Source organism: Parambassis ranga, chromosome 5 (genome assembly GCF_900634625.1).
Source record: "Parambassis ranga chromosome 5, fParRan2.1, whole genome shotgun sequence".
NCBI lineage: Eukaryota > Metazoa > Chordata > Actinopteri > Ambassidae > Parambassis > Parambassis ranga.
Genome location: NC_041026.1, coordinates 27,723,193 through 27,737,803, shown reverse-complemented (window position 1 = coordinate 27,737,803; position 14,611 = coordinate 27,723,193). Strand labels below are relative to the sequence as shown.

The following is a 14,611-nucleotide window of genomic DNA, read 5'->3' as shown; positions in this document are numbered from 1 at the left end:
ATTAAGCCTATCGTCTTGATGAGAAGAATTATTTTTCTTGCACTGACAGTTGATATTAGTGAAGGCATGTGTACAACAAGTCCTGTGGGTATGTGCGTTCTAATAACTTTTGGTCTCCTTTTCATGCAGAATGTTTCAGAAGGATGTTGAAGATGTGCTACAAATTCACTTCGGTGAACCGCCCAGTTGTCCTTTAAAAAATGACAAGGTATTTTTTTTTTCAAAATTACATTATTACACTATTAATAAACAGGCTTTACATGTACTGGTGAATATTACGTCTCCTTCTGATAATCATTAGGTTGACAGGATTAGTTAAACGTGACATCATAAGAAATGCAAACAGGAAAATGAGGCTGTAGGAGGTAAAGATGTGTGAGCCACTTGGATGATGTTGAGGCTGTTTGGCCAGCTGCCTTTTGAAAGCGTCACTCTATTGATGCAAAGTTTAGCTGCGGAATGTTTTGTGCCGATTATTCTGGGAGTTAAAGACCTTTTCTATTGCCCGGAATGAAATCCTTCTTGACATCATCCCCTTGCAATTGTAAAGCCCCCTCCCCTTCTTCCCACTCTCTCCCCATTTGCCATTTTCACAAAATAAATAGCATCCAAATTTTATCTGGCTTTTGCATGGTTACCATTTTGCTAATGGGCAGTCTGGCCTCTCGATGAGGCGAGGAGCATTTTTGAGGGGCACAGTGTGGTTGTTGTAGCAACGTCGTTCAGGAGTGAATGAAGCAGATGTCAGAGTAATCCATCAGCCAGCAGCTCCACACCCCCACCGCTCACTGAGGGGGGGGCAACACTGCTGCGACACCCCACCGTGCCACAACATGGACCTCAATCATACCCTCTTCCCTCCAATCTGTCCTCGGAATAACACAAAGTCACCTCCCTCTGTTAATTCTCAGACATTTATTAACCAAAACAAAGACTGAAAAGACAAATCTGGTTTTATATGGTATACTTTAACAATGACCTCTGATATAGGAGCACTACAGCAGCTGGTACAACATCAACTAAATGACATGGAACTACATTTAATGAGGACTTTGTGGTTTTTCGGACCTAGGTACCAAACACCAGTCAATAGTTCCCACAACCTTATGTGTTGCCATCGTGTTTAGAACTGCCTCGGCAAATATTACATATCTAAATATGTTTCTGTTTGATGTTGCATTTTGCATCAGTGGCCTTAAAAGATCCCTGACCTTTGCATGTCACAACAGTTATTAACTTGAAAACTTTAGTTGCTGAAGTAATAAAACATAATTCAGGTCATATAGTGAATGCAGTAATATAAATTACTGAAAGGCTGATTTTGGAACAGAACCAAGAACATGCTCTAATTTTCTTATCTTGACTTTATGTTCATTTTTTTTTATTTGTAGCCTTTAGGTGCTCTTGTACAAACTCAGAAGATGATATGTTGCCTAGCATTTGGCTATTTGTGGATGAAAAACTGGCGGACATGAAGTACTGCTAAAAAGATGATGGAGACTGCAATATATGCTAGTGTAGCACGTATATATTTAACATTGCTTGGTGGGTAGTTATGGATCCTAACAAAATGATGTTTAGTTTGTTTGGCCAGCTAACAAAAGTCAAACTGAAATGCTGTAGTGGGCTATATTAGAACAACAGACATGTGATCAGTCATTGAAGCTAAGGATTGTGAAACAGCAGCTAGCTAGGATGCCAGGACTTTGTATGTCTGTAGGTACAAGTTTTTCCTGAACAATACTGCATATTTCAGTGTAACATTAATATTCTGCTGCAGAGGAGCATGGCACATTTTTAAAACAGTGCTTCAGTGGGTTATTTACTTTCACCAAATCTCTGTAACTGCACAGTTAGAAATGCTATGGGCAAAATATCTTACACAGAGATAGAAAATAAATTAAAAATATTTGTATAAAAATAATCTCTTACAAAATATATTCTATCAACCAACATTAAGGGGAAAATATGGAAGCTCGCGTTTGCTCCTGGTGGTCAGCTCAGAGAGTCAATATGGCTGCTCGGTCACAAACTCCATAACTTTCCAGACAACTAGCAGCAAAGTGTGACAGAAAACAGTAGGAAACAATACTATTATACCGAGCCCAGGGTCAGTAGTTTAATGTTCTTCTCCTTTTGATGCATACCAAGCTGCAGGGTCCCAAATTTCACTCAGTATTTCAGCTCCAGTGTTTAAGTAGTGTTGTTAAAAAATAAGTCACAAAAAAAACCTTTTGCTTTTTGAAGCAACTAAACACTTAACCAGATTTAGTTGACAGTGAATATTCAAAATGATCAGTAGTTTTCTCACTGAATAAATTATTAGTCTATAAAAAAACATCTATCACTGGTTGAGGTGAGGCCATTATGGCCTGCAGAGAGGTTAAGCTTGCAGCTTGAAATGGCACTTGCAAAATAAAAAGTAACTTTTATGAGACTATAGGTTGAGGCCAGTGTCATGGCAGATGTCCATTGGCATCATTAAAAAAAACACGAGCTGGATGAAATAGCCGTCACTGTTGTATGGACAAGGCAGCACAGGCAGTCACTCTACAGGCAGAGGGAATGCTGAAACACATTAACACCCACTCACACAGTCCAGTCGTTGCTGTGCCGTCCCAATAAATATCTCTATTTACAGGTATACACCTCTGTCCTCTCACTGCAGGTGTTGCACTTGACGTAGCAGCACCACAGGAACTTGCAGTTGCACTGCCAAACACGTGAGTACTGGTGTGTGTTATATCCCCGGCCGCAGCACATCAGGTCACAGCTGTTGGGCTGCATTGCCGTTTTGTTGCAAAGGCGTCCCTGCGTTCCCATGCTGCCAGTCAGAGGGTCGGCCTCGCAGTAATTGGGTGACCTGTCAATGTAGACCAGCTCTGTGTCCATGGGTTTCGGTAGGAGTGAGGTTTTTTGATCTTCAGAAAAGTGGGGCGCTTCTTGCGGCTGGCACGCACCGGTTCCACATGGACGGCCTGGTTGTACTTGTCTTTAAGGATGTAACCCAGCTGACGGAACTTGGGGAGCGTTGTCCAGCATGTCTTGGTGGTGCAGGATCCGGAAACACCGTGACACTTGCACTCCAAGCGCATGCCTTTCTCCAGGACCTACAGGTATCGAAGAGTGATACCAGATTATTAGATTATGAGGCAAGATATTTTTAATTTAGCATTGTATAAAAATAAAGAGCAGAAGAGAAATATAAGAGTTTCCTTAAATACTGAGTGTAAACTATACATATTGCATGAATAGCTCAACAGGTTGAGACAAAAGATTTCTAACATTCCAGATGAATGTAAGCATTCCAAGGCTGCTACAGTATGTCGGTCTATGGCTAGCAGCTATGTATGTGCCATTCTTTTTAAAAGACTCATAGAACAAACACACTCATTCACAGTGTATCTGCAGCAATTTGACCACTGAACTGACTTATCTAAATTATTTTTCCTTTTTGCCACATTATTTATGAATGTACCTGGTTTTAATTAACTACAAACTGTGCTGTTTAATTGTAATATACATTGAGAACATTACTATTTTCAACAAATGCAAAGACGATGCATACTTGAATGAGCAGCTAACCTAGTGGACCCCAGTAGTTGCTCTGGCAATATGTCTGGATTTTCATAACAATATTCCAAAAATGATTGGAGAAACCATTTGTCATCATCATCTTCAACCAATCAGATCAACAGAAATGGAAAAAAACATAAGGAACAGCTGAGGATCTTTGAAAGGGTTGTTGTCACACAAAAACCAGTTCATAACCACCACTACTTCCTGGAAAATGGAGAGCATTTTGTGCATGTTCTTGCATTAGTGATGGACCTTAGCTGGTCAAACCAAACAAAAAATGTCCAAAGCTTGTAGTCTTTCTAAATTAATAAACCCAAACTGAGTTCCTGCTCAACATGTAACTGGTTTCTACAGAGGAAACCCACCTCATGGATCGTCACCATCTTCACCAACTTCATGGTTGACAACAACAATGGATCCAGAAATATGGTGAAACCAGACAACGGGTGAGTTCCTGCTACCCTGTCACCCAGTGGGAGCTATTACAGCAAACAGACTGGCAGCAGTAAAAAAGGTTCCTCACGGCTTAACAGTGGAACCTTTTGGCATATTTTGGCTATGCAGCCAGGGCATTCTCAGTAAAACTGGGGCTGAATGACATCAGCTTACCCTCCTTCCCCCTCACCGAGTGGGAACCCTTACTGGCATTAGAGAAGCCTCACCCTGCTTTTTAATTATTCTGCTCCGATGTGGCCTCAGACTTTCTGGAGTCTTGTGGGGTAATTGTCAAAAGCCTTGGATGCATACAGCTTAGTGTGGTCATGCCCCTGAGACCCAGCAAACGTTCAATTCACGGAGTTCAGTGAAGTGAAATCCAGACGAAGCTACCATTGTTTGTCTAACAGAACCCCTGTAAGCCTGCCGTGGCACCTTTTACACTGCTGTTTATTCTTCTCAAGAAATTGGAGGTTGGTGCTCAAAACACACAGACTGACATCATCTCCAATTAAACATGAAAGCTCTGCTACAATAATTACAGAGGTATCTGTTTAGTAAGTATATATTAAGAGATTTACACTGAATCACATTGCAACTGATGCCAGACCACAAATATGTAGCCTGGTCCAGAGTGGTTTCACAGTTTTTCACACTCACAGTCCTCTCAAAACAACATTGTAGAGATTCCTCTAATAGAAGGCCGTGCACATCAACACAGGATCAAACAGAAACAATTTAGGAGGTCACCGCTCTTTCTGTCATCACCGCAAAGACGTTAGGGTTTCATCATCGTCAAGCACACGCCGATGTGTGTGGAAATAAAGGGTTTATTATTATATTATATTATATTATTATATAAGGGTATATATTTATATGTTTATAAAGGGATTATTAGCTATAATGCTAACAGACACACAACATCATTCTTCATTGGCTTCATCATATCAGAGGTGCATAAATAAAGGTAACAGTTAATTGGACATAAAATTTTGATTTGAAATAACATGCACTAAAAAACACATGCACTTCTAAACTTGTTGCTACTTTAAGTTTGTATTACCCCTCGTGAGGCCAAAAGCTGTCCTGTGAGATTACAAATGTTTGTACAACTCCAAATGAAACAGACAGTTACATGGACCTGCTGGTAAATGACTGGGGAGGAGGAGTTCCTTTACACATAATACCCACATTCTTATAATACATGCCAGTTAAAATCAATTCATGTTTGTACCTTCTAGAGCATGACTGAGTATCACCTGTTACAAACTAAAGAAAGTGGAGAGTTGAGAAAGGCAGACAGCTTTGTATGTAAGCCCGTCTATAGTTCACTATATCCAGGCCATCAAATCAATAAATTGTAACTCTGAAGTGGAGCCTTGGCTGGAGAGGCTACCAAATGCAGTCAATCTAATTGGACTTCTTTAGAGAGAGGATAAGCTGCCAGAAGGAGGACCATCTCAGCAGCAGTTCATCAATCAGGCCTTTATGGTAGAGTGGATCGAAGCATGCCACTGGAGGGCAAATGGCAGCTCACTTGGAGTCCGCCGTATGCACACTAAAACAATTCTTTGAAAGAAGCTCTCTGGGCACAACTCCAGCAACTGCACATCACCTGCTTATCACTATAGGGAAGCACAGTGGTGGAAGCATCATGCTGTGCTTATCATCTGCCAGTTAGAACTGAAGAAAGGGTCCATAAGTATAAATATAAAGATGTCCTTTAAGAAAAACACTGACCCTGTATGTATGCACATGACCTGGGACACCGTTTACTTGTTAATGAGTTAAAGCCTACATCTAAGACACTGCTTCACTGTTGAGGACAGGATGCGCCTTTCTTTGCTTTTTGAGCAGACTTCTTGTTGTGGGGACATCCTGCAGTTTCTATTGATCCGTCATCTGAGTCTCTACTTCTGTCTGCTGGTAAACAACATCATTCTGGCTAATGTGCTCTCAGATGGTTATGTTGTGGCTTCACTGCATCGTGTTAGGAACTATCACTATCTGGTAGTGTTGGATGTTGAATTGACTGCACTCTAACCTCAGTGGCAAGCTTACTGTCATAAGAATAACAGCAGGACTTACTTAGATAATCCAAAAACTACATGAATCAGATGTAACACTCAAATATATTTGAATAAAAATTCACATCATTTTCTATATATATATATATACCTCAGTGCATATATTTACTTTACAAGTAAATAAAGCTCTAAAGCTTTTTTTTTAAATCCAGACAAATATAATAAATTGTTTATGATTAAATATTACATTCATAAGCTTTGTTTTGCTTTATTTTTTGACTCAAATATGTCACACACGATGCATTCAAGGACAATTTGAAAGTTCAATGTCAGTTGTCTGTAATAATTTCTGGTATAATTTTGGGGATTTAAAAATAAAGGGTGAAGTTATAAATATTTTGAGTGACAGCTGGGTGCCAACTGTGATTCATTATCAGATATATGTGAGCCTCTTATGTTTTCTGCCTCGTACAAGTGACATCCTGTTAATGCCTTACTGTCAAGTGACAGTAACACAAACGTACCTTGCGTCCCACTTCGTTGTTGTGTAAATTCATGAGAGTCCTGGCGTTCTGCTTGATCTCCCTAGCGTCCACAAACACCTTGGAGAATCCCAGGCCGTAGTGGACGTCCGCAGAGCAGCCGCCCCACTTCCAGCCCTCCTCCTGGTTGTAGAAACCCTGCTTCTCCTTGTCGCAGCCGCAGCCGCTCAGACTGCCCTGGGTGCAGGCTGCTGTGACTGCATGGGCGACCCCGGCGGCTATGATAGCGTAGGTGAATGCGGCCTCCTTACTGCCTGTGATAGAAAGAGAGAATGCATTTTTTTTAAATTACAATCACAGACAAGATGATTCACTATTTTAGGCACTGTCGAGCCTCCTTGAATACCTGGCATAGCTGCCTCAAACCAAATCGTGAAATACAAGGGCCAAGCCAAAAGCAATTCATTTATCAAGTTCTCTTTAAATAGATAAAAGCTGTGAGTTGTGCAGAAAAACAGCTGAAAAAATGCGTCAGGAACCAGGACAGTTTTATTGTGTTGATGATGAGCTGTGATCAGGTTTGTCGATACTTTGCAGATTCAAGACTTTTACTTGTGCTAAATATACCTGAAAATAAATAAATACGGATTTTCAGTGGGAGATAAAAGGTGAAATGTTTGGGCACCAGTTTTGGCCCCTGTCCCAGCTGCTGTCACGGTGAGATCCACCCTGCGGAGGTGAATCTGAGAGGCATGCACAGCCTCCCTACAAGGATGGATTTCCACTCCATAAATCTGAGCGCACAGTTTTTTTTTTAATTAAAAAATGGAGACGGAGCACACGTGGTGAGCATCCAGAAATGACCAATAAAGTTGCCATATTTAACTATTAAACTGCCATAAAGACCTTTTTCCAATGTTGCACTTCTCTGGTCGGATTCTGGTCAGAATACAGCATCCAACCATCTCTGCCTGTGAGCAGCCAGGTCGGAGGGTGGGGAGGAGACTTGATTCTTAATGCCAAAATACTGAACACCACTGCATCACTGCCAAGTACAATCCCAAATTTATGTATTCTGTCAGTTATCAGTGTTCCAGTCTACTGAAATAGAACAATGGACTCAGACAGACGCGGTGCAGGGCAGCGCTCGACCTGGAACTCAGCCCCGATTCTCATCTAAACTTGGGCAAAACTTGGACTTCTGAAAGGTTTGCAATCATCTTCCCTCCTTGAAAAGTGCAGCTCTCCCCTGAAGCACGGGACTAAAATCATTCTACATAAAGTGTCTCTTGCCAAAGCTGCAGAACCTGGAGGTAAATTTGTAAACCAAGGAGAAAGTACTTGTCTGAACTTGAAGCTTTTGGGGAGGGGTAGCAGGTATTTTATGAACATACATGAAGGCGCTCTCAGCTGGATAAAAAGAGCATGTGTAGGTATGTGTATCTTGCATCTATTGACTGTGTGCATCAAATTATCTAAACAAACTGGCCATTCAAACTCATATTTACTGTAATCTAGATTTAAACTATAACAGCTATAATCCTTAAATCAAAAAAAGTGACAAAGACAAGACAGTGGAATACCGGCCTCCTTCAAAAACAAGATCTATTTCCGCAGAACTGTCTCTGGAGCAAGCATCGCCTGCAGCCTTATTCCACACACACACCATCCAATCTGAGGCTCATTTTCCCACCGAGAGCAGATGCACCGGGGCGGGCTTCAGACTAGGAGACATCTGTCCAAGAGTCAGAGTTCGAGTACCTCTGAGGAATGTCTCCACTGCTGGACTATTTGTGGACAATTTATAGCAATTTCAGCAATCACTGTGCAGCCTGCCTAATGGAACCAAACAGCACTGGAACATGTGCATGCAGTAACCGAGATTTTATTAATGCAATAAAGATCAGCACATGCTGTGTTCTGTGGGGTTTGGTATTAGTCCACTTTTCACTAGTCATTAGAATCATTTGTGAAAACAGCAGATCAATAAGAGGAAGCAGTGAGTTCACTCTGTGTGTGTTTGTTTCTCTGGTGCTTCTTCTACGTACCCACTTTGAGCTCTTTCCCGAACACGGTCCTCTCTCCCAGGGCAGAGCAGTTCCAGCGTCCGTGTCTGAACTGAAACTGGCACTCATTGATCCCCATCTGAACCCCTTCTCCGATCACTATGATGGCGTCGGGCCGGCTCTGACAGATAGTCCTCTGACGCGGGGCCAAGCCGGGGATTTTATTACAGATGATGCTCGCTCCCAGCGCGACCACCGACGACAGACCCCTGCGGTGAAAGGTTACAGAGAGGTTAAAAAGGTTAAAAAAAGTTCTGCAGGTGTTACAGACAAATCATAGCTTAGCAATGTGGAGCCCGGACTTCTATAGTGTTCTGACAGTTTAATGAAAACATACATAACTCACCCGATTTTCAAATACACTATTCCAAGGCAGAGGAAAAAATGGAAAATCCAGCGGCGCGTCTTCCTGCTCATGGTGCTCAGCACAGCCGGTGGATCAACGCTCTGCTGCGGTTATGTATCCTACCGAGTCCCGAGGGATCTCCAGGTGAACGTACAGTAACTCCAGAGTGCGTGGAAATCACCTCGTCCTGGTTTCATTTGGTGGGAGCCCCGTGGTGGGAGCCTGCGTGGGAGCATTGGGGCTGTTGTTTTCAGGTGAAGCAGTGATCAGGCTGGCTGTGTGTACGTGTGTGTCCCTCTCTCCCTCTCTCTCTGTCTACCTTTTCATCAGGGCGTGTTCTGCAGAGGATCTGCCTCTGAGCCGCACACACAGCCTACAGGTACACGCTCGGCTCCTGTGTGACACACACACACACACACACAGAGTCCCAGCAGCAGTGATCCGTCTGATGCATGCAGATTGTTCAGCTCATGTCCGCTGGCTGCAGAGAAGCTGTGAGGCTGACTGACACCGGCCACCCGCACTCTTTATCCCATTTACAACAATTAACGCTCCTCCTACTGATTCACTGTCATCCGGACACGTTTAATAAGAGCACACACACACACACACACACACACAGATGTACTTAAGGGTGTTCTGCACATCTTCTTTGTTTGTCTTTGTTGTAGTTTTGTGTCTTTTTGGATTGGTAGTTATTTCTGGTCGTTTTGTTTTTGCTATTTTGTGTGTGTCTTTGTTCTCTCTGTTGCCATTTTCCTGTAGTTGTGTACATCCAGGTCTACTTAAGTCTTCTTTTATGTATTTTGATTTCTTTGCAGTAGTTTGATTGACAGCCCAAAGACAAAATGTTGTCAGTGATTTCTCATAGTAGCTCTGATCTTTTGACCCCATAGACTCAGTCATCCTATCATGTCTCCAAATCTCAATGGACTAGCGGTGCAGTTAATCACACAATCATTACTCAGGAATTATGTTAGCTGAGCTAAATCAACTATTTCACCATGGAATCACCATGATTCATCTGACTGTACATGGGAACACAAAAACTCACTGACACACTAACTTGCAGTTGTAACATTGTCTTATTTAGGCCATGTTATAATTTGTGGGGTTAGAGATTCGAGACTCGAAGATTTGAAGTAGCTTGATTATTCCTCCAGAGCCCAAACAATTAGACTTCATATCCATACTGTGTCAGTCTACACACAGTAGATTTAAGCTAATAAATGACGTTTGCTGTTTAATATGTGACAGGTGCCGACATACAAGTCAGATTAAACATCCTCATTTGCACCCACAAAAGGATTCATGGTGTCTAGTGTGTTGGAAGGATGGTTTGAGCTGTCAAAAGAACAATGACACCACCTACTGGAGAAACTGGGAAGTGCATGAACAATTAACAAGGACAAAAAAATAGGTATCCTGCATCCTGTATCTAGTCCTGTTTTGAAAAAGTGCACAAAGGCACACAGTTTTAATTGAGTGTTGTAACATTGTGGGTTAGTTTTTGTTTGATTACTTTCTACATCTTCAGACTGTAAGTCCAGCAACAGGCAACTAATTTAATAATTTAAGTTCAAGGCTGTTTTAATAAGTAAATCATTTTATTAAAAACCATATTTATACTGACAAAACCAAATAAACATTCACATATCACACATCAATAGTACAGCAAGACACCAAGAAGACACAGAAAGTAAGCATAGCACAACAAAACATCTGGATACTACAGATGAAGTGATCCACTCCTCAGGGAAGGCAATAGATTGTATAGTTATCTCCTAAACTGGGCAAAAATCACTACCCTAAAACTATACAATCTACTACCTCACACTGTGTGAGCAGCTGCAGCAAAGCATTGGATCCATTCAACACTGATGCTGAGGGAGGATCCATAGAGACGTGTGTGCAACTTTGAGAAAGACAGTAGGTTGAATAGTTATCTCCCAGTGCGGGTGTGACCCTAAAACTATACAACCTACTACCTCATCCCACAGTGCAGAGCAGGGAAAGCCAGGAGCTGGACGCTCACCCTTCTGAAAAGGGAGGTCTGTGGAGAGAGTAAGAAGAAGGCAGGGTAAGAGGTGTGACGAGTGAAACAATACATGTGATGAGTGTACAGCACGGACAGGTGACATCTTTGACCACAGTTTTGACATGAATCAAACTGAAAGAACTGATCCTGTGGTAAATACTCAGTTTATAAGACAATACAGTATAGTACGAAACAAGTATATATTAGTGTTTTTAAGAAAACATCAGTGATGACATTTGCATCTTTTTATCTAAATTCCAATAAACACTATAATTTATGTCTTTTCTGTCAACCTATCACGATTTGTTGTTACCACCGACTACCCAAAACACAGTCAGTTTAGGAATTTAAAAGATGCAAGAACATCCTATGAGCTAACTTCGAGTCTGTTACACTGCATGGGCAGACAGCTCGTCACCTTTACAAGAAACACGGTCATTTTTTAATACTGCGAGATCTTGTCACACCTCAATTATACACTTTAACAACTGCACTCATTCACTGCACAGATGGGTGAATGAAAACATCCTCAGACACACTGCACAGATACCTCAGGATAACAGTGCTGTTTGCTGTAACCCAGTATATGCATACAGAATGGAAACCCCAATCTGTGAAATCTAACAGCAGCAGATGGACAGACTACAGTGGAACGTTTATACACCCTGAACTGCTCAGACATTTCGCTCACCCTGTGAGGTTACCTGTCAGACATCTATTTATCTATTATCCAAACAGTGACATTTGGCAGAGCACCAGTTGTCTATCAGCAATGCCAAGCTCACACTGCACGAGCCACTTATCCTCTATGTGGTTGCCACACTGAATGCAAATACCTTGCCCCCTGCTCACGTCTTGTGACAATTCCAATTTGTTCAACCAAGATGGAACAACAATTTGTGCAGTCTAAAAAGAGAGATTGCTCTACTGGCTTTAAAGGTGCATTTAAGTCATTATAGAGATGTTGCCGTTACTGCCACAGACAAGGTATAACTTGTACTTAGGTTCCAGCTGACCAGAATTTACACAAGAAACTATGTCACCAAACAAACATGCAGAGGAGAACTAACCTAGAACCTCTTAGCTCACTGTCCATTTGCAAGTGGACAGACCTACAACTGCAACATGACACGACCATCTTTGTTGCCTCAGTGTCAACGCTCTGTGCCGTCTTATCAAAAAGAATCATATGACCCAGAGTAACAGGCAAAGCCACACAGATGTGAGATTTGTAGCAAGATGGAGCCTACCAGAGAATATAGGATTCCAGCTGAGTATCACACACCACCTATTACTTATCATATTTATATTATTCATGAGAATTAACAAACTGAAACTTAAACTCAGGACTGTTTACAATTGGGACACTCATTAATGTCATAACGATTAAGAAGGAAATTTGTTGCTGCAAAGAGTTTCGTCTATCTATAAATCAGTAATATATCTGGGAAATACACTGTGTCATTAAAAGCATAAAAACAGAAAAGAAAGAAAAAGGTGTACTGCACCTGACTTTCTGTTAGATCTGGTAATATCGACTTATTTTAATTTCTTCCAAGCACAATATGAAATTTAGGCCAGCTGGCTGACATTCATTGCCTTCCTGGTTTAAAAAATACATATACACTTTTGCTGATGGATTGATTGAAATTCTCAACAGACAAGAAAATACATGTCAGTTATTTCTCTATTGTGGGTGGGCCAAACAATGTGACAACAGAGAGAGCATTCTCTTAACACAACTGAAGTAAAAATATTTACATATTTATTATTATATCCAAAGTTTAATGCCCATTTATGCAACATTATTTTCTAGGGGAAACTCAGCTCTGCACACTAATAGTAAGAATGAGATGGCCTCCCACAGCAGCATCTCAAAAGAAAACGTCCTCTGACATCAAAATGACAACTCAAATGTGAGTATTTAGTTACAGCACATTGAGTTGGATTGTTGGCTGGGAGCCAGTGCCTAGAGGTTGTTTTGTGTCCTTATTTGTTTATGTTTCAAAGAAGTCAAGAAGCACTTCAACAGGCAGATTCCACATGGTAACAAGAAAAAATCCTCAACTGCAGATATGACCTCATCATCGGCCTGATACTGCTTCCCAGCCGATCACTGGGGAACGGATAATAGTCAGATGGTGGCAAATCAGGAGAATATGGAGAGTGATCAACCAATTCAAAGCCACAGTCATGCACAGCAGCCACTGCAGTGCCGTTTTTAGGTTTTCACTTGACTGCCTTTCGTGGCTGCCTCAGCAAGTTGGCATAGTATTCTCCATTAATAGTTTGGCCTTGGTAGTCAATGAACACAATGCCCTTTGCATCCAAGAACACGCAGGCCATTACCTTCCCTGCTGATGACACCACCTTAGCCTTCTTTGGAGAAGGAGCGGTTTTTCCACTGCATGGATTGTCGTTCGATCTCTGGCTTGAAGTGGTGGACTCATCACACATCTTGGGTGAGGAAACATTCAAGAAAACTGCCTGGATCTGTTTCAAAGAGTGCCAAGTTCACCTGTGACATGACCAGACCGGTATGCTTTTGATCAGGCATCAAAAGCCGTGGCACACACCTACTTGTTCTCGGTAGATGTGTACAGCATCAGTTATCTGATTAACAGTTAAACAGCTGTCATCCATCACCATATGGTGAACACCATCAATGTTTTCTGGGGTGGTGGCTGGACAGCCATACCTTGGGCCATTTTCAAGGCTGTCCCTACTCCTCTTGAATTAAGCTGCCTTTAGGCACAGTTGATAAATGCTGGAGCATCATCCCGTAGTGCAGCACTCATGTCAGCATGAATGTCTTTGTGATGCAGGTATTTGATAACATAACAGTGCCAAATATTATCCATACTCAAGAAATGTCTCCAGTACTACTCAAAGTCATGACTTATCCAGTGTGAGTTTACCTTAGAAGAAACAATGCAGTATAAGACATGTTTAACCTAATGCATGTCAAGTTTCATTGCTGTGGCAACTCCTTCTCAGTCAGCCTATGAGCTTTTCAGCCCACCCTCATACTCCCATACCGAGCTATTTTTTCCTGCCAACACCCATAAAACCTCTGCACATACGGATGTTACCCAGTAACCCAGTTAACCATGAAACCAGTGTTTTCTCAGAATATGTGGTGTCACGCAGGGCTGCTCGCCCACGTGGGTTCAACGCAATTAGGCAATAACTATACAGTAACTGTACATAACCAGCAATTCTGCCATAAGGCTGGGACCTCCCTTTAACAGGAAAAAGAAGCTAGCAACTTACCCTTTATTATTGGACAACGTGACTGGGGATTTAACGAGTCTAGCGTCTAATGTGGGTGCTTTCCCAGTTAGGAAGGTCCTACTAAATGCAGCAGTTAAAAAAGACATCTAAAGTGCTTAAACCGTCGCAGCACACTCTGCTAGCTACGTCAGTTAACCACTCCTTACAAATTGCTAGCTAACACTGCCGAGCTAGCAGCTAGCTAGCAGCACGTTCCAGCATGGTTGTCCAGAAGAACAAACGTCGGGTAAAAGTGCAGCCGCTCTCTGCAGGGTCCCAAAATAACACCGGCTGTTCTTCTCAGGTTTACCACAGGACCAAAAACCGAAACGTTACGTTATATGTATTCGAAATGTTTCTGTAAT

At 41.8% G+C, this 14,611-nt stretch overlaps 1 protein-coding gene across 1 annotated transcript; it reads right to left on the bottom strand.

Moving 5' to 3' along the window:
* Positions 1-1,122: 1,122 nt before the first annotated feature.
* Positions 1,123-9,006, bottom strand: wnt7aa (wingless-type MMTV integration site family, member 7Aa). The gene is given in 5 exon segments (XM_028405741.1): positions 1,123-2,900; positions 2,903-3,110; positions 6,566-6,837; positions 8,572-8,798; positions 8,936-9,006. Coding segments are annotated over 5 exon segments (1,047 nt in total). The 3' UTR covers positions 1,123-2,631.
* Positions 9,007-14,611: the final 5,605 nt, after the last annotated feature.